At 42.0% G+C, this 22,923-nt stretch overlaps 1 protein-coding gene across 6 annotated transcripts in view; it reads right to left on the bottom strand.

The window, feature by feature from the left end:
- Nucleotides 1–20,755, bottom strand: part of IL18R1 (interleukin 18 receptor 1) — a 34,948-nt gene extending 14,193 nt beyond the window's left edge. For 2 of the 6 annotated variants that reach the window (XM_029937113.1, XM_029937108.1), the window contains exons 1-8: nucleotides 20,264–20,752; nucleotides 19,184–19,224; nucleotides 17,904–18,013; nucleotides 16,759–16,844; nucleotides 12,628–12,871; nucleotides 8,321–8,486; nucleotides 4,803–4,953; nucleotides 2,775–2,837 (exon numbers count right to left, since the gene is read on the bottom strand). In XM_029937113.1, the coding sequence (XP_029792973.1) occupies nucleotides 2,775–2,837; nucleotides 4,803–4,953; nucleotides 8,321–8,486; nucleotides 12,628–12,871; nucleotides 16,759–16,816 (682 nt within the window). In that variant the 5' untranslated portion in view covers nucleotides 16,817–16,844; nucleotides 17,904–18,013; nucleotides 19,184–19,224; nucleotides 20,264–20,752. Of the gene's footprint in view, nucleotides 1–2,774; nucleotides 2,838–4,802; nucleotides 4,954–8,320; nucleotides 8,487–12,627; nucleotides 12,872–16,758; nucleotides 16,845–17,903; nucleotides 18,014–19,183; nucleotides 19,225–20,263 lie in introns of all 6 variants that reach the window. The other 4 variants (XM_029937112.1, XM_029937110.1, XM_029937111.1 and 1 more) reach the window with 4 other exon arrangements.
- Nucleotides 20,756–22,923: the final 2,168 nt, after the last annotated feature.

A 22,923-nucleotide genomic window follows, 5' to 3' on the forward strand; every position in this document is an offset into this window, starting at 1 on the left:
TTGGGGAGAAGGTGTCCAACAAATAACGACTGAAGTCCCTGCATGCCCCCTCCCCCCATAACCGCACTGCCAGAAATCCCAAAGGAAAGGTTTCAGACTCACAGAAAATGATTCCAGATGAAAACAAGGCACTATGTGAACAAACAAAGAGCACAGAAAAATACAAATAGCTCAGTAAATATAAACGAATTTTGGTTATTTAAAAACAACAGTGCCTATATATTGTGAGTTTTATCACATATGCAGTAGAGAAATACATAAAATAATAGCAGTAAGTGAGGTAAGAAGACAAATGGCACGGTTCTGTCATGTGAAGTTATAAATGTCCTGAGAGGTACCTTTGACTTACTGTAGTAAGACATGGATACATATTATAATCTCTAGAATGACTTAATGAAGGCTCCAAAAAACTATAACTAGAAAGAAAACAAAGCATATTAAATAAAAGAAAGAAAAGTTACTTTGTGAATCTAAAAGGAAGGGAGAAATAACTGGAACAAATAAACCATATGGCAACTAACAAACAAGTGGCAAGATCAGACGCTTCCCACCACCACCATCATTACAGTATACGGGCTAAGGGGCGCTGGGATGGCTCAGTCGCTCAGGCACATGGCTCAGGGCATGATCTGGCAGTTCGTGGGCTTGAGCCCCGCGTCGGGCTCTGTGCTGACAGCTCAGAGCCTGGAGCCTGCTTCAGATTCGGTGTCTCCCTCTCTCTCTGCCTTTCCCCTCTCTCTGTCTCTCAAAAATAAATAAACATTTAAAAAATTGTTTTAAATGTAAATGGACTAAACACCATACAGAATGTATTTCAAAAAACATCCAAATATATGTAGTTTACGTGAAATATAGTATATGTGTAATTTATTTACAAAGAAATGTTAAAAAGATGTAAAAAAGATAAAACAAGACAATCCCAAACAAAAGAAAACTGTTATGTCTGTCTTTCACTAGAGAAAGTAGGCACTCAGGAAATTAGTAACATGATAGATAAAGAGAGAAATTTTACGATGATAAAGCATCAATTCAACAGGCATCAGTATGTATGTGCCCATAAGATAATCTCAGCATATACAAAGCAAAGATTGACTGAACAAAAGGGTACAGAGACAAACTGACCATCAGAGTTGCAGATATTAACATCTCTTTCTTTAACAGGTAAAACACATCAAAGACTGGTTGAAATATACACAATTCGAACAATACCATTAGCTAACTTCCCATATTGATATTTACAAAATGATAAAACGGAAACCTGCACAATGTACATTTGTTTCAAACACACTGGAAACATTCATCAAGACACACCACATTCTGTTCCTTAAGCAAGTTACTGCAAATTTCATCAGACTGAAATGATACACTGTATAATCTTGGGCCAGAATGAAACTAAAACTGGGTATCAACAACAACAACACAAAACATAGAAAATCCTCCAACTATTTGGAAATTAAAAAGAACAAATAATCCATAGATGAAAGAAGACGTCACAAGGGAAGTTTTTTCTTTTTAATGTTTGAACCCAATAGTAATGAAAACATGGCATACCCCTATTTGTTAAAAATAGCTACCATAGCATTTAGAGAGAATTTTATGGCATAAAACGCATGTGCTACAAGAGAGGATAATTGAAATCAATTCTTTATGTCTCCATGTCAACAAATGAAAACTGAGGTGCAAATTAAGCCCAAAATGAGAAGAAAGAAACAATAAAGCTAAGTTCAGGAGTCAATAAAAATAAAAAGCTGTCAATCCACAAATACAAATGGCAAAATATCCAAGCTATTCTGAGCTTCTGTGGTCCCACAAATTATTGTGACAAGTGATGGTCCAAAGGTGTAGGCTCAGGAAACAGTCAATAGAAACTTGAACCCCAGCATTACCACTTTTGACTTTAGACAAATTATTGAACCCTTCCAAGGAATAATACCCCTTGGGGTTGTCTGGAGGATTTAATTCAAGGATATATTTTGGAGAGCCTGGGTAGCTCAGTCGGTTAAGCATCTGACTTCAGCTCAGGTCATGATCTCGCGATCCATGGGTTTGAGCCCCACGTCAGCTCTGTGCTGAAAGCCCAGAGCCTGGAGCCTGCTTCGGATTCTGTGTCTCCTTCTCTCTCCAGACTCTCCCTGCTCACTCTTGCGCGTGCGGGCTCTATCTCTCTCTCTCTCTCTCTCTCTCTCTCTCTCTCTCTCTCTCTGTTTCTGCCTCTCTCTCAAAAGAAATAAACATTAATAAAAGAATATATTTGAATCATCTAATACAAAACATGATTTAGCATATGTGAATTTCTTCTTTTCCTTCCTTTCCTTAAGGAAAGGAATTAACTCAACTGGACATGTTGATTTCACCAAGACTTGTCTAGATGATCAATTAAGTCCAGTGATTCAAAGTCCATTGATTCATCAGTCAAATATTCAGAATACAGGATAAATCTGAATCATTTCTCCAGAGTGTTCTTTCACAGAGTTTTTGTCTTTAAAAATGACCATAAAGACTATTAGAGAAAAGCCACAATGGTGCAACCGAAACCCTATGTAAAAACCACAGGCAGTTCTATAATGTTCTCAACATACTGTTCATTTCCATCAGCCTAAAAATGGCAACATTCACACAATGGCATACTTTCTCTGCCTTAGTAACTTTCTTCACTAAATCTGGCATGTGTGATGCATGCACAATATTGATCAATCCTGAATCACATTTAGCCTTGGAAGACTCAATTATGCACCCCACTCCTAAATGTGGAATACATGGCTGTCAACGTATACCTAATTCCACCTTCACACGGTTAAGCTTTGGTCCAAGAAGAACAGGAATTATTTTACTGCGATCTAAAAGTGAAAAAAAGAAAAGAAAAATGTTTCAGCATTGCACTGAGCTTCTCTAAGACAAGTATTCGTTGTAATATGCTTATACTACATAACAAAGATTGTAACTAGTCATCCCTATGTCATATTTTCATTAAGTAGCGGTTGTTGGTTGCAGCTAATATGGTTCGTTTCACTTTCCATCAACGCAAGGCTAATATAACTGGAGGAAACACACTAGATTTGGTTTCCTTCAGGTTCTGCTGCCATATGACAGAGGAAAATGTTCATCCAGGAGGCACAACCACATCTGTAGGATTTAGATGCAAAGTCACTGGGAAGGGCCTTTCTGCTCTGCCTTTATTCCTTCTGCCTGCCTTTCTCAACTCCTCGATGATAGATTTATTGGGCACAGGGTCTCCATCTGTGCCGTAGGCCGGGCACTCTCTCTCAGGTGCCGACCCTCCCCCTGAGGGGACTGAGAGGAACACACCTTCAGTTCTGTGCTCTCGATGTCTCTCTTGCCTCACCTTAGTCCTGGCCTGGCACGGTGTCCACATGGGTGGGCTCAGCTCTACCTCTGCTCCGGAGTGGCTCCTGACCTTGACCAGTGGCACATAATACTCTCTGCCCCAGCCTCCCTCTAGTAACGCTTCGAAAGTAAATAATCCCCCAGGCAGCCTCCCACTGAACGCTTTCATACAGCCCAGGACAGCTGACACCTACGGAACACTGAGGCACCTGCAGTCCTACATTGAAATTGCTATGTTGTCAAGTTCTCGTTATTCTTCTGATCAGCACTGGCAACTTTCTCCATGACCTACACTCGCCCTTCTAGTGCATCTGGCACTCCTGGGGCATGTACAAATAACGTCCGGAGCAGCCTCCCTGGGGCTTTCCGGTGCTCAGAAAACTCGATGCCCGAGCACAGGCAGGAACAGGTGACTCAGGAGCTCTCCTGCAGCACCGTCACCGACCTAAGCTCTCTCAGAAAGTGTGATGCTGCAGAATGAAGGGTTGAGCTGGGAGGGGTGAGCGTGTGGGTAAGAACTAGAGGGTGAAACCTGCAAAGTGAAAGCCCCTGTGAGTCAGATTTGGTTCCTCTGGGCTTCAGAGTCTCTGGGCGAGCCTGGAATTGATATAAGTGGACAGCACGACCTGGGATGCCTCCAGAGAAAGAAGGAACTCTCAGGCTTTGAGTATGGAGGAACAGGAACTGATTCAAAAATGAAGGGGCAAGAGGTGGTTTTGCTGAAAATTGCTATTGCTTATCTTCCTCTGGATCCATCTCCCCCGCTTCCTTGGTAATGTCAGGGGGAGCCCTGGGACGAGGTGGATAAAAGGATATCTTCAGGACAGGACAGCTTCAAGGCAGTATGCCATCTACTAAAACCTGAAGTATATCATTGGAAACCCGGAGTCCCCTGTCCCCAGCGTGTCTTTCTCCCCATCCGTCATGTCCCACTTCTAAACTCAGTTCAGGGTCTCCTCACTGACCTGACTCTGGGCTCCTTCCACACCCTAACATCACACAGATGTGGCCGGTTTCATACACCAGGTACTTCTCTGTGGCTTATCACCTCTCCTGACTATGATCACATTCCTCGAGAATAGTATAGAAGTCACCTCATTGCCTATTCCCCTGCTTCCCTTACCTCCAGATGCTCGGTACAGTTTATTGAATATAGGCACCCTCAATACATATGTCGAGTAAAAGCATACACTGAGCAAGACATTCCACAAATTACTCAAATACAAAATAAGAGTGAGACATTCTCCTATATAAAGGTCACTTACTATCCCCCCACCAATCACCCGTCTCTCCAGTGTGGTGGACGGTGCCCAAATCATTTGACCCTTCGATATGAGCTAGTGATGTGGTCACAACTCCAGACAAATTGCCCCTGGATTCCTGTGCTGGGTTAGAAGGAAGAAAACTCTGTTTTATAAGACATACTTGTTTCTTTCCAATTCTAAAATTTCTCTTACCTCCAACGATGGTGACATTGATGGTTTTGGTGGCATTAAATAGTCTTCCATTATGAGGGATGAAAAACACACAGGTGTAATATCCCTGATCTGCAAACTCTGCATTCTTCTTTAAACCTGGGGTTTTGCCCTCCTTTATCTTTACACAGTTCTGTTTTGAAAAAAAAAATGAAGAAAAAAAAACCAAGTTAAAGTATTTTAGGTAAAAGCAGTATCATATTACATTGATTCAAAATTTTCAAATATTTTTATAGAAAAAATATATTATATTATAGAAAGAGGGAAACAGGATAAAAAGTAGCAATTTCTGAGTTGATGTCCCAGTGGTTTGGCCCTGCCTGTGCAGCAACAATGAAGCGCAGTCCCATTACTGTTATTACTGTTGTTACTACATGCTGGGAAGTAGAATACAGGGGGAGCCATAGCTCTTCCATCATTTTCTTTTGACCTCTCTCCTTTACACACAATGAGGGCAGGGGTAAAGAGAAAGGAGAGGGGGGATGGAGGGAGGGAGGGATGGAAGGATGGAAGACAAGAAGGAGATAGAGAAAAAGACTTTGAACCCTACAACAACAACAACAACAATCCCTGCTTGGGTGAAAACTTTCTGCACAACTCTATTTTATAACACTTTCAATCTAATTCCATGTACTCGGGAACACTAGGGCAGTGCAGTGGAGGTAGGAGCAGAATTACTCAGAGACCTGAGTACTTAGCTGACCACAATTGCCTTGATGTGCTCCACCAGAAGACAGTGGACTGATCAAAAATGTATCAAGAATATTCAAACACATAGGCACACACAAATTTCCATATGGGTCACAGGGAATAATTGCAAAAAAGCTCCTTTCTTTAATCCAGCCATTGGTCACCTGTAGAAGAGGTTCTGAAGCAATCTAAGGTCCAGATATGAAGAATAGGAACTAAATTGCCAAACTTGACTATGTGATGCTGTACCTGCACACACCAAACAAGAAGAACATAAGCCCACGTACCTCTCTCGAGCATGCCAAAGCCGACAGCCCCTGGGCCCAGCCCAGAGGTCGCTAGGAAAGGGCTTGTGAAGAACCCACATGTGTCCCTCAACTCAGTAAATTGTTTCTGTGTATGTCAAGTTTTATAAACCCAAACTGTTTTTTCGAAAGGACATTAAAATAGCAATGACTCTTCATTTTTATTCAAATCCGTTGCTTACTGATTTAGCTTCCCTGCTCTCTTTCCCTCAGGTAGGAGATCAATAGGCTGAGAATATTGAAGCCGTTAATCATCTAGCTAAAAACCTCCTCAATAGATCTCTTTTCTACATTTAAATATCCACATGTTGACATTTCTTGAAACTTAGTACAAGGAACCTCACAAATTTAAATGTATTGCCAAGCATTTGCACACTTGACAGGAAATAGAATCAAGTGAACTCGGGACAAACTCAGACATTTAGAAAGCATGTGGATAAGAGCTCTTCTTGAAAACTCACAAGTAAACAGTGGTCAAGTAAAATGAAAACAAAAGTTTCTAGGAAATCATCTGTAGCTTCAACTTTCCAAAGGGCTTCTGCCTGGATCATTCTCCATACAGCCCATTAAAACTCTCATGACAGAGTCACATTTATTCTTCTACAGAAATAAGATAATTTGTGTCATGTGTCTGCATGTATGTATATTATGTGTGTGTATATTATATATGTGTAAACTGTACATTTATATGGAACCTGTATGTTGATGTATGTGTAATATCCACAGTACTGTCTAAATGAACTCTTCCAATTCAAGTTAAAGGTATACCAACTGAAGAACATAGGCAATCCACAAAAGAAGTAATACTAAGATGCAATAAATATATAAAAATGTTTATTATTAAGAAATGGGGAAAAACTACTAGAAATTATAGAAATTTTAAATGTCAGATTCTAAATGTCTAAAGGAATGACTTCTTGCTGTGGGAGTGGTGGTTGAAAGAGGGTTCTGACCTAGCAGAGCTCCCCGGAGAGGAGTCAGAGAATGTGGAGCAAAAGCTGTAAATGTGCTTATGGCCTTTGATCCAATGGTTCTACTTTTAGGACTGTGGTTAAGGAGTAAGATAGTACACACACCCTAAGACTTACAGGAATGATGTTTATTTTAGCCTTATAAGCAATAGTGGAAAGTAGGAAACTAACAAACGTCCAATACCAGGAGATTAATTAGATACAAGTATAAAGCACAATGGAATCCCAGAATGTTTAAGGACGTAGGGGAATAATCATAATATAATTTTTAGAGGATAAAGGAAAAATACAGGCATAAAATACCACTTTTTATTTTTAAAAAGTTTTTTAAATACCACTTTTTAAAAGTAGATTTTGGGGCTCCTGGGTGGCTCAGTCAGTTAAGCACCGACTCTTGATTTTAGCCTCAGCTCATGCGTGACCTCGCAGTTTGTGAGTTCGAGCCAGGAGTCGGGCTCTGCGCTGACAGCGTGGAACCTGCTTGGGATTCTCTGCCTCCCTCTCTCTCTCTGCCCCTCCCCCACTCTCTCTTTCTCATAATAAATAAATAAACATTTAAAAAATAAAAGTAGATGTTTACACACACACACATATACACACACAAACCCTAAAGTCTCTGGTTGTGGGATTATAAGTGAGCTCTGCTAACTTCATTGTTCATTTTTCCATCCTCTAATTTCACAAAATGAACTCATATGCTTAAGGGGAAAAGTATATACAATAGAATTTAAAATTTAAAAAAATTAATATTTATTTATTTTTGAGAGACAGAGAGACAGAGCACAAGCAGGGGAGGGGCAGAGAGAGAGGAAGACACAGAATCTGAAGCAGGCTCCAGGCTCTGAGCTGTCAGCACACAGCCTGACACGGGGCCTGAACTCACTAACTGTGAGATGATGACCTGAGCCGAATTCAGACGCTTAACCTACTGAGTACCTAGGCCCTCCTAGAATTTAAAATTTTAAATATATGTGGCAGCAGAAAATGCAAACCCTTAAGCTAGCAATCCTAAAAATCAATTTACCAAAAGAGAAGGACAATGAAGGAAGGGCAAGGAAGAAAGAAGTGTTATCATTTACTGTACAGTTTGAATGGGGCAGGGGCTCATTTTAGCAACCCTGCTCAGAGAGGCCAATGAAGCTACGTGTGTGGTGGCAGGCCATGCAGCCTCCATGTGATGTGACCAAAATGTTCCACGGCCATCGGATCCTTATTTTGGAATTTTGCCTTTTGATTCCTCAAGTCTTGTATTTTTAAGTTTACTTCTTTATTTTGAGAGAGAGAGAGAGAGAGAGAGAGAGAGAGAGAGAGAGAGAGAGAAGAGAGAGACAATGCAGCACACAGGAGGGGCAGAGAGAGAGAGAATCCCAAGCAGGCTCTGCACTACCACCACTCTGTAGTGCAGAGCCCTCTGTGTGGCTTGAACCCATGAGGCCATGACCTGAGCCAAAATCAAGAATCAATGCTTCACTGACTGAGTCACCCAGGTGCCCCTTTCCTCACATCTTAAGTTAAAATGTTTTAAGAGCATTACCTTATACAATGCTGTTCTATTGACCAATGGTTGATAGTAGTCATGTTTACAGGCTACAGGCAAAGATTTCTGAACTTCTACAGTTTTACTAATTATTAGTTTTTCAGAATAACAGTTGTGTTTACTTCTTCCAATGACATTTAATTTCCATTTATGAGTATCATTTCTATGAAATAAAGATTTAAATATATTTTGTTAGTACAAAGACTTTGCAAATACCAGCTTTCAGTAGCCAATGAAATTCTTTCCTTATTATTGTATAGACTTATTCGCTGATGTCCAGACCATATCTGGTTTTGGTCCTGTGCTGCAAGAAAGGTAACAACTGTCATGAGACAGGGGCAAGGGGCAGTGAAGGAGAAGAACCTGCGTGCCCCCCCCAACACACCTGCGTGGTCCCACACACACACACACACACACACACACACACACACACACACACACCTGTGTGGTCCCCCACACACACACCTGTGTGGTCCCACACACACACACACACCTGCGTGGTCCTACACACACACACTATTGTATGTCCTCTATTATAGACGTCAGGACAGAAATGTTGAAAACTTCAATGAGCTTTGAAGATGGACAAGTTCAAAGATTCTTAACCCAGGATGGGACAGTGACATTGATTTCATGAGGTCCACAAACAAACTCCTGAACTTGTTTTCTGGAAGTCTGTGTATATGCATTGGGTTTTATGTTTCTCTGGGCAGCTTCTTCCAATCCTTTTCTCTTACTGTTGAGTAAACCCAAGTCTGGAGTGGCAGCCCTCACCGTCACTTTATGTGCCTTACTCAGAAGAAGTTAGTTTGAATAGATTTTACTGTTATTGTTCCTTCTGATTAGAAATTAGTAATCTGGAAGAGGAAACAACTATAACCCTGTTTTTAAAAAGGAGCTCCTTCTTTTTTTAAGTATACTTATTTTGAGAGAGAGAGAGAAAGAGAGAGAGAGAGACAGAGCAAGAGCAGGGGAGGGGTAGAGAGAGAGAGAAAGAGAGAATCCCAAGCAGACTCCTTGCTGTCAGTGCAGAGCCCTGTGTACAGGGCTTGAACTCACAAACCTGTGAAACTACGATCTGAGCTGAAATCAAGAGTCAGATGCTCAACTGACTGAACCACCCAGGTGTCACTAAAAAGGAATTTCTAAGAAAGGAAATGTTTCCAACCTGATGCTTGTTTAAACTGCACATTCGAGGGGCACCTAGGTGGCCTAGTCAGGTAAGTGTCCGACTTCAGCTCAGGTCATGATCTCATGGTTCATGAATTCGAGCTCCATGTCAGGCTCTGTGCTGACAGCTCAGAGCCTGGAGCCTGCTTTGGATTCTCTGTCTCCCTCTCTCTCTGTCCCTCCCCCGTTCACATCCTGTCTCTCTCTGTCTCTCAAAAATAAATAAATATTAAAAAAAATTAATTGCACATTTGATCTATGGCTCCACATACTAAATGCAACAGATGTGTGTTACATTGTCCTGTGTGTGTGACACATCTGTACCCACCACAGGCTCTTGCAGTCCCCCGCTCTTACATCTGTGGTAGCGTGGAAGCAAGACCAGCACTCACTGAGCTCCAGGGATTGTACCGAGTATGGACAATGGAGATGGCTCTTTCCCTTACTTGTGATAAGAAAGCTAAAGTTCAAGTAGCAACAGGGCCAGGATGCAAACACACATGAGCTTCACCCTTAAGGAAAGGACTGCACTGCCCAACACTATGCTTTCACAGTCGCAGTGAGTCTGGCCCCTCCTCTGGGTATGCACTCATACAAGATTGGTCAGGGCTGGGCGGGAAGCGGTGGGTGGGTTGACAGGCTGTCCTAAAGGGTAAAAACAGTAGGTCAGTGGCCATGGAACATAATAGAGCCACCTTGCCCTTGGAAAGGATTCAGAATCCCATTGGCATCATCTTATTCTCAGTTGTGTCTACTGTTTCCCCTACTTCAGCCCCACTGAGCTGGACAGAGACCTAGTTCCAGATCTTTCTCTCCCGTCGCTTACGAGGAAGAGAGTACATGCATATTTCCATCTTATCAGACCATGCTGCTCTCTACCTCTGCAGTCCTCAACTCCTAACTCCCAGGAAGTTCTGACTGGAGGAATGCTCCCGCATCCCCACCACCACACTGTGGGTGCTGAGACAGCGGGATGCTGCCTTGCTTGATGAGCTCAAAGGATGGTGTGAAGTTGAGGCCAACTGACCCAAAGCCGTGATCATCCGCGTTCTCACACAAGGCCATCCCGTCCTGGTTGGGGGAGCCACTCCTGCCACACAGGAAGGGATTTGAAAAGCTCTGGGCCATTCCTGTGAAGCCTCTACCAAGCTGAGCTTGCTGCTCGTCATTCCAGGACATGATTGAGACATGATCTGCATGCGCTTTTGTCCTCTATCTTCACGTCCTCCCCTCTTCCATTGAAAAACCCCTCTCTCCTGCGTCACCTCTCTTCTTGGTGGACTTTCCCCTTAAAATTTTATCTGACTTTAGGATTAAAGTATCAGTCTCCAGAGGCACTTGACTATGAGCAGAGGACTCCATAGAAATGAAAAGACTGTGATTCTAATGGTGGGAGAAAGGATTCCAGGGATTGAATCTGGCCTTTGATGGATTCCACACAAAATTCCAAAAGCTCACTCCCACTCATGCACACACGTACACACAGACACAGACACACAGACACACACCCTTCCGAGGTAAACCAGTGCACCTTATTTGAAAAAGCCCCCATCTTCAATACCTCTAGGTGCCCAAAACAGCCTGTGTGGGTTTCCATTTCTTTTCAAAACCATCATGGAGGCTGCTTCTCATACCATCACTTTTGTCTCCTGGTATTTGTTAGCCTCAAATACCCTTTATCTTTCGTCACCACAACCCGGGAGCCACCTGGTTGGTCCAGCCCTTGTGTACCCTCCTCCTGGTCTGCCACACGTCTCCGACAGCCTGTCTGTTTGAGTATTCCACTTTTCCTTCCTAACCAGGCTGTGATCCCCACTTTCCATATTAGAAAGACAGTCAGTGCTGTCCATCCGTATCTCTCTCCGAGCGACATGAGTGGATAACTGGCTCTTCCCCTCCATGTGCTCTTTCTGCCCAGTCCAGGATGCTACCTTCAGTCATGCCATTGTTCAGTCAGAATTAAGGAGGTTTATTTTTTATGCCATTTGTGAGTATTCATTTTACATCAGTGTGAAAAGATCCAGTTGTGACCCATTTCTGGGATCATCTCCCTTAAAGGGTCACATAAAATTCACTGCTGATCAAAACAAACAACAGAAAAAGAGTTCTCAAATTTCTCTCTGACTCCTGGGAGTTCCTATGAATAAAAACAAACCCAAATTACCTCATTGTGTGTAAAACCACAGGAGCGATAATGAGGTTTCACTGTGATATGGCACTTCGCTCTGACAGCGCAGTCGATAATGATCAGGACCCACCCAGAAATCTACTACATCTGCCGCATGCCACCACTCACCTGGCCCTGAGCGATCTTCCGCAGTCAGTCTCAAAGCTCTATAGAAGTACACGTGGACATACGTGTGCAAGCACGCACACTGTCCCACAAATGTGCCAGATAAGCACGATAGCACCAACACTAATACTCCAGCACATAGGGCACTGCTTGTCCAAGTGACTCCTTCCCGTTTCACCCAATTAGGTAGACAGAAAACCCAGTTCAGTGATAATCATTGACACATTCAGTTGGTTGCTCTCGTTTCATAGAACTTATGGCTCTTGATTAGGAGTGTCCTGGTGTAGACTGGAGTGGTCTGGCCTGTGGAGGCTGTGCCGAGCCCTTTCTGTGCTCCCCTTTCTCACTCTCCTTGGCTGTAGGCTTGGGGTTGACTGCAAACCCCATACACCCTTCACTAACCCTCAGCAGACCCTAAAAATTACTTAGGATGTGTCTGTATCAATCCTGACCCCTCTCCTCAGCCTGAGGCTATGTATCACCCAGGAAGTCGAGGCTACCCGCTTCACTGCACATTCATTATGGAACCTTCGTCAAGTACTCCATTTGGCCAGCAACTCTAGACAACATGAACAGATGAATTTTAAAATGAATTTCATTTGCTACCCACATACCTTTGGTAAGTTTCCTCTAATAATCTTTTATTAAGCTCATGAAGAAGATAAACATAAGGATAATATTTAATTTAATTTTCCATTAATGAAGTGTTTATTGCATGTTGGAGGAAAAGTAGGGGAGAATAAATGCATAGGTTATTCTTTCCGACTGTTCTATGTTTGATTTGCGGAACTAAGCCCAAGAGTGCTATGAAATATGCTAACACAAAACAAGCCATACTCACCCCATTTGGAAAATGTAAGATCCACTGTCCTCCAACTCAACTGGCCAAAACTCCAAAACAGAATCACGCAAAGTAATTCTGGGTGAACTGCTTGAGTTTAGCTCAATGCATCCATGTGATTCATTGTTCTTGTACCACTTGATAGTGGCTGTTTCATTATTGTGCTCAGAGGCTGATGAGCAGTATTTCAGATAGAAAAGTTCCCCTTCAATTGCAGAGATGTTATGACGTGAAATACAGATTTCTTCATGAGATTAGCAAAGTAAAAGAAAAAAAAAGGTACATTTTTTTTCTTTCCTGATGCATTAGGTGAATAAGCCAGGTTATTGAGAAAATCATAAGCAATCTGAGGGTCTCAGTCTTGTGGGCTCTCTTATCTTAGGGTCAATCCTTCCAACACTAGGGGCCTTCCAGGACATAAATGAAGACAACATTTCCAATAGCTTTTCCCAAACAAGAAGGTACCAAAACTTAACCTACCAGAGCTAGAAGATAGATCAATGTAGGGTAAGCTTTTCAAAGAAAATGCTACCCATTACAATTTCCCTGTAAGGAAAGCCACAGCAGTCACAGTGTTGCCAGATCTACCCTCAAACACCCTTAGCTGGGGAGTCATCGTGGAAATGAAAACCAGACACCTGGAGGCCTCAGAGTTCTTCATCTGCCTCAGCGTATGTGTCACCCGCCTGCTCTGGACGAGCCTACCTAACCATTTCCTGGGCAGACAGGCAGATGGTTAAGATGCTCCTATGTAGCTTAGAGCGTGTGTGAGTTCATTATCTCTCCAGGTTACCCTGTGGATCATCAAGAATTGATTAATACAGTATCACTCCAAATCCGGGTATCTGTCACTTCCCTCCCTGAGTGCTCCCTGAGTGTCTCTTTCTTCTCACTCCCTCCCTTCTGCTTTTCCAATGAACCCACAGACTCTAGCTTTGGAAATGTAATTCTTTCAGCTAACAGAGTCATCATTCCCATCCTTTTGAACTTGTGATAGTTCAAAGTCAGCCCTCACGGACCCTTTCCATGTCCTGTTTTCCACTGGCTCCAGGGTGCCCTTTCAATTTATTGAAGTATAATTAACATACAATGTTATATTTGTTTCAGGTGAACAACAGACTTATTCAGCAATTCTGCACATTACTCAGTGCTCACGAGAGCTGTGGCCACCGTCTGTCACCATACAATGTCATTACAACATTATTGACCACACTTTCTATATTGTACTTTTCATCCCCATGACTTATTTATTTTTATTTTATAAATTATAGTTTATGTCATAGTCTGAAATATAGACTTTAAATATCATATGTTTAAATATTTATATATTTTATATGTATTTTAGTATATTTATATAGTTTATTCTATAAATTATAATTTGTCTTATGGTTATTTTATAGCTGGAAGCTGTAATTCCCCTGTTCTATTTCACTCACCCCCTCCCCCACCTTCCCTCTGGCAACCACCAATTTGTTCTCTGTATTCAGGAGATTTGTTTGTTTGTCGGTTCACTTGTTTTATTTTTTAGATTCTACATATAAGCAAAATTATATGGTATTGGTCTTTCTCTCTTATTTCACTTAGCATAATACCCTTCAGGTCCATCCATATTGTCACAAATGGCAAGATCTCATTCTTTTTTGTGGCTGAGTAATATTTCATCACACACACACATATATATATTTATATATAAAATAAAATATAGAATATATTTATGTGTGTGTGTACACGCGCATATGTGTGTACACACATATACATATATACTGTCTCCTTTATCCATTCATCTATCGATGGCCACTTAGGGTGCTTCCAAATCTTGACTATTGGAAATAATGCCATAATAAACAAGGGGTGCATATACTTTCCCTGTTTCCTTTGGACAAATACCCAGAAGTTAAATTACTGAATCATGTGGTATTTCTATTCATAATATTTTAAGGAAACTCCATACTGTTTTCTGCAGTGGCTTCACCAATTTATATTCCCACAAACAGGAGTAACTGAATTTTGAGAATGAGAATCCTTAAATTAACTAGAGCATTTCTCCGAAGGCATGAAGAAAATACCTGCTCTATAGTTAGGGTCTATTTCTCAAAGCAACTGATTGGTTTTAATTCAGTGTTGTTAACCACAATGTAAAGAGGAAGTGGCTCAAATGGTAGAAGTATTCTTTCAAAACATGGATGTCAAATCTATCTCAAAGTACAAGTGTTAATGAATATCAACCTTGTGTTTGGTGGTTGTTATAGAAACTCCATTTCACATTTCAGTCCTTCAACACAGAAGGTGTGATACATGTGTAAGTATTTGTGTTAGTTTAAATTGACATCTGAGAGGATGGTATGTCCAAAACAATTTAATTTCTTTTCCTGTTTCAGAGGTATAATACACATAAAACCATACAATTTGTGCTCTCTGTGTCTGGATTCTTTCCTACACCATCAGGTCTCTGACAGGCATCCATGTTGCTGCATGTTGTAGTGATTTGTTTTTTCTCATAGTTATGTCATATCCAGTGGTGTTTGTGACAATGTATCCATTCCATTGGTGTTGAACATATGCATTATTTCCAGGTTTTGGCCAATATTTAAAAAAAAACTTCTATAAACATCTGTGCCTGTGTTGTGATTGACATATTCACCATTTCTTTTTGAGAGTGGTTATCCTATGAAGAACTCTAACCTGGCTTACATTCTTTCCAGGGGTGGATGATTGGAGCGGGAAGTTCACACTCTCCTGGCAACCAATGGCTTCAGCTACCTAATGTTATGCTTAACACCACAGGCTTTATTGGTCAGAAATGGGTTTTGGTTGAAAAAAATGAGTGGAGTTCAAGGTGTGTGGGCTGCCCAGAACAGGTACTCACTTCCATTTTTACATGAATAGAGAGCAAGAATCCAGCAGTGTCAACAACCTGGATGTCTGTGTTTGGAATTGTCTTGAGTCGGACAGTAAATAGGATGTTGTCACTCAACTTCTACTCGGTTAAATGAAACCTCCTGTAGACTACTGTCATATTTGCCTAGAGTAAAGCCTTTATGAAGGTGCTATAAAAGGCCAAAGAGCTGGGAACTTAGTCTCCTTATGACATGGGCTGTCTGGCTGTTTCTGAACCTGAAATGTGTTTCATTGTAATCTGGCAGCAAGGTCATTAGTGTATGTCTACAGAGTAAGGTACCCATGATGCACCTTGCTTTTTCACTCAGCAGTTTCTAACAGATTATTCCATTTCAAGAGAAGCAGATCTGGTTAGTATTGCATTGTATGGATCTCAACAAATAGGGACCCACTTAAGTAAACATCAGACAGGAATTATTTGAAAGTATCAATTCACTCTCTCTCCAGCAGTAGTTCTCAAATTTGTGGATATGGGCTCATATGTCTCCCTCTCCTAGATGACGGTCAAGGCAAATCAGTGTTTGTGTTCCCACTTTCTCTTCCAAAGCATAAGGAGAACATTGCTTATCAGCCACGTATCTCTTCTCCAAAGAATCCTGATGAGACCAGAGACTCCTTCTCAATAAGTTTCCTAATGATCACTGCTATTGCTAATCAGTTAAAATTGGTATCTGCCCCCTGATATAAAGCCTACTTGTTTCCCTAGTCTACACAGTCTTTCTTAGGTACTTCTTCTAACTCGAATATTTCTCTCACGACCTGTAAGGTTTCCCACTCGCTGTCTTCATTACCTAAATAACGAAATGAACCTAGGCCTTTGTGTTAATGGAAAAAGAATGTGTAGAAAACTTTCTAAATATCAATAATAAGGATGGCTGTGAACTCTTCAGTTTCCAAGAACACAAAGCAGATTTTCATCTCAGACAAATGTAATTTGTTTCCAGATACAATCCTGCTCTCCCTATATGAACTCAGAGGGCTACATCTTTTCCTCTTCAGCGATACCATGTTATTCATTACTTGATTCCATTTCTACAAACATTTTATCCTCTATGCCAGAGACACCAATGGGCAACTCGCAGGGCAAAATTTAAAACCGCCAATTTTAATAAATTCAGCATCTTCAGCAGCTACCTCCACATAAAAAAATAGTGGAACCTCGATATTCCCTCTTGATTTCCAACGAAATATGCCTTAGAGTATAATCATTGGTGAATGATTATAATTACTTACCTGAGGTGCTTGTAAACATAAGCGCCAAAAGTGCCAAGAGCAGTTCTATATGATGCATATTTAGGATTCCGTTTCCAGTGGTCTCTCTGGAAAACAAAATAAGACGGGTTCAGCCAAAACTTGCAAATAAAAGTAAACCTGTCTCACGAAGGAGATTTTAAAAACTCTTCTGGGATGCAAACTTAAAAAAAAAAATCAGCACAGTCAGTGTTCATGTCTCTTAATACAGTCACCAAGTATTCTCAGAACTTTCAGTCATATAGAATTCATAACACTTCAGGGTTTCAGCATCCAGAAAAATTCCACTAATGCAATTTTCTAATACAAGAGAGCTGACCAGAAAATCTACTGTTCTATGAAAGAACATTCTGGGAAATATGAAGATACATATGGCGAGTTTGCTCATGTAGGTGTGTGTGTGTGTGTGTGTGTGTGTGTGTTCTTTTTTCTCTCATCACACCAAAATGCTTATTGCGATCTTCATCTGTAGCTTGAATTTTTAAACATTGATCTTCTTTACACCAAGTGTGAATATTCCATAAGCAACCCCACATTCCCTGCATAACACACACTGAGCTCCACCGGGTGGAGGGAACACAGTGCAGCGGAAAATCTTGCTTTCTGGGGCACGCGCCCCTGGGCTGGCATTTCCAGCTGGAACCTGGCCCTCGGGCTACTTAAAAGCCTCAGAGACTACCTGCTCATTACCAAAACAGAGGTGATAAGAAGGCCTATCACCGAAATTACTGAGTAACATAGCAAGCTAATGTTTACCAAGACTTTCTGGATGCATCGTGGCCTCTAAGTCCCAAATAATTCTCTTACTAACTGACATGCACCTCCCATACTTAAAAAAGAAGAAAAACAGTTAATGTCCAAATCCTGGATGAAGTATCAGGGCTATGCAGTCAAACCCTTTACCTCAATCTTTATGAATAATATCACAAAGCAAAGCATCTGATGTAATTTCCAAGAGATAATAATCATGTAAAGATAAAAGGGTTAAGTATGTATGGAAAGTACAAAGGGTTCAAAATAACTAAATTAGAATATTTCTATGGTTCTATGGTTTGAAATCAACCCCCCACCCACATACCACACACACACATGCACGCACATTTATTATAAACTATCTAGTCTCTTACCTTGGGTAGAATGAAAAGTATTATTTCCTCTGGTGAAGGTTGACACAGACTCATAAAAGGCACTGCTGGTTTTTTTCTTGGTTTTGGTTTTTGTTAATTTTCAAGGTCTCCTGAGAGATAAAGTGATTAAGAATTAATCTAACATTCTGATGAGTTAACTCTGAGTTCCAATATGAAACAAATTATACAAATTACCTGGCATTTGTACTGCTCTGTGTGTGTAAACATAAAACTTTTAAAGTGCTTTTATGGATTTAAAAGACTAAGATATTAAATAATTGAACTCATTTCCAAAAGAAAAGCTATTCTGGGAAATGTCACATTTGGTGCTATGTGTGATGTCAGGGTTTTTTTGTTTTTTTGGGGTTTTTTTTTTGTGGCCTTTCCATAATTCTTTTTTAAATGGCAGCACCAGGGAGGTGCCCAGGGTTTTTGTTTTTGTTTTTGTTTTAATTTTTATTTCTTTTTAGAGACAAAGAGAGACAAAGCGTGAGCAGAGGAGGAGCAGAGAGAGAGGGAGACACAGAATCCGAAGCAGGCTCCAGCACAGAGCCTGCCGTGGGGCTCGAAGCCAAAAGCCGTGGGATCATGACCTAACTGAAGTTAGATGCTCAACCAACTGAGCCACCCAGGCACCCCTGCCTTTCCAAAATTTTTAAATATCTTTCTTCTTCCTTCCTTTTTTTTTTTTAAGTTTTCTGATTTCTAAAGTATTATATGCCCAATATGGGATTTCTAAAATGAAGATTGAAAAGAAGAAAATAATCTCAATATGCAAAATAATTTAACATGTTTCCTTGTGCTTTCTCTCTCCTCGCCGCTGGCTCCCTTCAGTTCTTACAGACCCGCCCAGGGCTTGCCTTCCCAGGGAAGCTCTCCAACCAGGGCTGGTGCCCCACACAGCCTCTGTCCACAGCCACGCCACGCTGCATTCCCATTCCTCCCGGATTCACCTCAGGCCCTGGGACTTCCCTGAGGGCAGACGCTGCCTTTCCCCGTTACCACCCCGCTTGTTCCTTGCCTTCGTCTGTGTTTTTATGCTGGCGGGAGCTGGGAGCGGTCCTACAGTCCCAGAACCTGCATAAACCCAGTTTCTCTCAAATGAAGCCATCCAAGGCCCTGTGGTTGAGACATGTGCCCCAGACCCCAGCGCTGCATAGCACCAAGTCAGTGCTGGGGGAGGTTCCGGGCAACAGAACAGGGGCAGAGGGTGAAATTACCACAATCCCCTCAGTGTCTACATCCGCCCGGGATTGCCCAGTCACTAATTCGTCTCATACCTGCAGTGCAGCATGCTCAGGGCTCTAGCTCCAGGAGGCACCTCGAATGAAAGGCAAAACTTTTAGAATCAAAGAGAAATTTTGGTGTGAATCTGTGATCTATGACTAAGTAGCTGGATGCCCTTGGATAAATTACTGAACATCTCTGTGCTTTGGTTCTCCTTTTATTAAGCATGATGATAGTGCCTACTTCATTGGCCTACGGCAGGAATAAATATAAAACAATGTGCGTAAACGTTTTCTACACTGTCAGACAAAAGCTTCATAAGTGAAAACTACCAATTATTCTAGCTGTTTTCACTTTTTCAGAAAAAAATTAGGTGAAGTTTTAACCTCTAAAATTATACTATCAGCAAAAGTTGATGATGCTGTCTTAATATTCATGTGTGCGTGTGCGCACACGTATATAATGTGTATATATGTAGACACATGCACATCTATATACGTATATACTCTGTCTCTCTATATATTTACACACACAGTAGTTACTTATGGGGACCCCACTTACGATTTTTTGATTTTATGATGGTGCAAAAGGCATACACATTGAGTGGAAACCATACCTAGAATTTTGAATTTGGATCTTCCCCTAAGCCAGTGTTATGCCCTGTGGTCCTCTCCAGCCCCAACTCCTGGTCCATCAGGGGATCATGAGGGTGAACAACAGATACCCTTACAGCCATTCTGTACCCATGCAACCTTGTTTCTCACTTTCAGTACACTGTCCGATCAACTGAAGTGCACTATCCGATCAACTGAACGAGATAGCAATTTATTACAAATTAGACATGGTGCTAGAGGCTTTTGCCCAACTGCAGGCTACTGTATGTGTTCTGAGCACCTTCAAGGATGCTCAGGAAAGAAGGTGTATTAGATTCATGTTCCGGACTTAGGGGCTTTCAGGATTGCCCTCATCATAGGTGGAGGCAGGCCTGTACACACCACGACATACACACTGAGCTGATCGTGTTTTCGGAACCCCTGCCCCAGGGGGCTGGGCTGCCTTCACCAAGCGGGCGGGAGGCAGAGGGCAGGGGGAGGGGGTCCGGATGGCCTCCGGGCGCCGGGCGCCGCTCTTACCTTCAGAGGGGAGTCCCCGAGACTGGCGCGGGGGCGGCCTTCCCTCCGCCACCCTGGTGGCCTCGGCGACGGCCGACGGCGACGGAAGCAGGAGTTCAAAAAGCAGATGAGAAACTTCAATCTCCGCCTCCCCAGCACTGTGAAACACGAAGGGAAAGAGAGGGGCAGCAAGTGCGATTAAGGATACAAGGCAGCCAGAGAAGGTTGGAGAAAAAAGAAAAAAAAAAGGAGAAAAAGGAAAACGCGTCTGGCGGCGGGTGGGCCGTGGTCCCGGGAGCCGGCAGTGCTGGAGAGGCCAGTGCTGGGTCCCGTCGAGTGCTCCAGGGCTGGGTTGCTCCAATCGTAGATGCTCCCGGGGCGGGGCTGAGGGCTGGGGGGACCCTCCCACTCTGCCGGCTGCTCTGTGTGGGGTACGTCCCTTCCCTGGAGGCCCGGCCCCGCAGTGCTCCTGGTGCGGGGCGCCCCGCCTCGCGTGCCAGGGTTGTGGGCTCCTCCACCTGGGAGCCCCGCCTCTGAGTTCCGGGAGCTGCCGGGAGACCGACCGCACGCAGCTGGGAAGTCCCGCCTCGCCCCTGCACTGAGGTCAGCTGTGGTCCCCGGCGGCGCGCGGCAGGTCCCGAGGGCCCTCGGGAGGTGGGCGGTGGCCGGGGGACCTGCGGTGGCCTGGGCGCTCTGTGCTGCTCCTTGCGCACCTTGCAGGCTGCCCAGAGATTTGCACTAGAGTAAAGTCAGCCTGCGTGGGGCGCAGGGGCCCTGTCTGTGGTCAAGCGAAAGGAGCTGGAGGTGGTGGGCTGTAGACAGGAAAGAGGCCAACTAACTGCCCCAAAGAGACAGGACGTCTTCTAGAGGTCATCCAAGGTACGGAGGAAGGCAGTGTCTGAAGCACTCCAGCCTCAGATCTGTGCTGAGGCCTTCTGCTTGTGCTGGGGGTAGGGGTGGGGGTTCTTTCCTGGGAGGTAATAGAGAGGGGTCAGAAGTGTTCAACTGAAATTTTAAATTGTTTAGAACAAAAGAAGACCAAAGGAGAACATGTATTTCTAGGGTTTCTTTTTTCTTTTTTTTTTTTTTTTTGGTTTTTGGTTTTCGTGTGGTAGAACTCAGGATACAATTTTAGACTGGTCTATAGTAGGGTGGAAACCCAGAGCTGATGAGGAGAAGGTTTAATGAGACAGTGATTTCCATCCCTTTCACTCAGTCAAAATAATTCGTCCTATAATAAAAGATAAAAATCATATAATTATCTTAAATGCAATAAGAACAAGCATCTGACAAAATTCAACAGTCTTTCTTCATTAATAACACTAAGAATACTGAGAATAGAAAGGAACAGTCTTAATCTGATAAAGAATGTCTATAAGAAACTTGCAAGTAGTTTCATCATAATACCAAAACATTTCATTATTTTTCTAAGGTGAGGAACAAGATAAGGATGTCATCTTTCATCTGGGACAATCCTGTTGTAATAAGTAAAGAAATAAAAATAGAAGACATACAGATTGGAAAGGAAGAGATACAACTACTGGTTTTGACAGAGGATGTGATTTTGTGATCACCTTTTGAAATTTACAAAAGAGCTCCTGGAAGTAATAGGTAAGTTTAGCAAAATAATGGAATAAAAAGTCAATATACAAAAATCAAGTGTAATTCTATATACTAGTAATGGAAATTTGAAAAATGAAAATCATTAATAATATCATTTATAATACTATAAAAAAAAACAAATACTGAGGTATAAATCCCTTGAAACATGTACAAGTTGTCCACCATGGAATCTTCAAACTACTGCCAAGAGAAATGAAAGACCTGAAAATGGAAGGATATACCATATTCATGGATTGGAAGACTCATTGCTAAGATATCTGTTCTGGGGGCACCTGGGTATCTCTATTAAGCATCTGACTTAGGCTCAGGTCATGATCTCACAGTTCATGAGTTCGAGCCCTACATCAGGCTTTGTGCTGACAGCTCAGAGCCTGGAGCCTGCTTCAAGTTCTGTTTCTCCCTCTCTCTGCCCCTTCCTCGCTCATGCTCTGTCTCTCTCTAAAAAATAAACATTAAATTAAAAAAAAAAGATATTTGTTCTACACAGACTGTGGAATTTATAGTCTATACATTTTTAGACTCTATAGATTATAGAATCTATATATTTCATGAATCCTAGGAGGAATTTTCAAAGAAATCGAGACACTGTTTCTAAAATTTACATGAAAATGCAAATGACCTAGAATAGTTAGAACAATCTTCAATCTTGGGGGAGAAAGAGCAAAGTTAGAAGACTTACACTGACTTGAAGGTTTGCAATAAGTCAGTACTAATCTTGACTGTGATGTTTGCATGAACATATAAACAGAAAATAATAGAGAGTAGAGTAATAGACCCACACATTTACAGCCTATTGATTTTTGGCCAGGGCACCATGTCAGTAAAGAAAATTTTTTCACAAGTGTTGCTGAAACAGTTGGACATCTGTATGGGGGGGAAAATGAAGCTTGACCCTTTCCTCATCTTATATACAAACATTAATTCACAGTGGACAATGTGTTCGTAGTGAACATAAAAGCTGGAACCATACATACTTCCTGAAGATACATAGGAGAATATCTCCATGGCCTTGAGATTAAAAAAAGAACAAGAAAACAAAACAAAACCCAAAAAACTTA

Source organism: Suricata suricatta, chromosome 4 (genome assembly GCF_006229205.1).
Source record: "Suricata suricatta isolate VVHF042 chromosome 4, meerkat_22Aug2017_6uvM2_HiC, whole genome shotgun sequence".
Taxonomy (NCBI): domain Eukaryota; kingdom Metazoa; phylum Chordata; class Mammalia; order Carnivora; family Herpestidae; genus Suricata; species Suricata suricatta.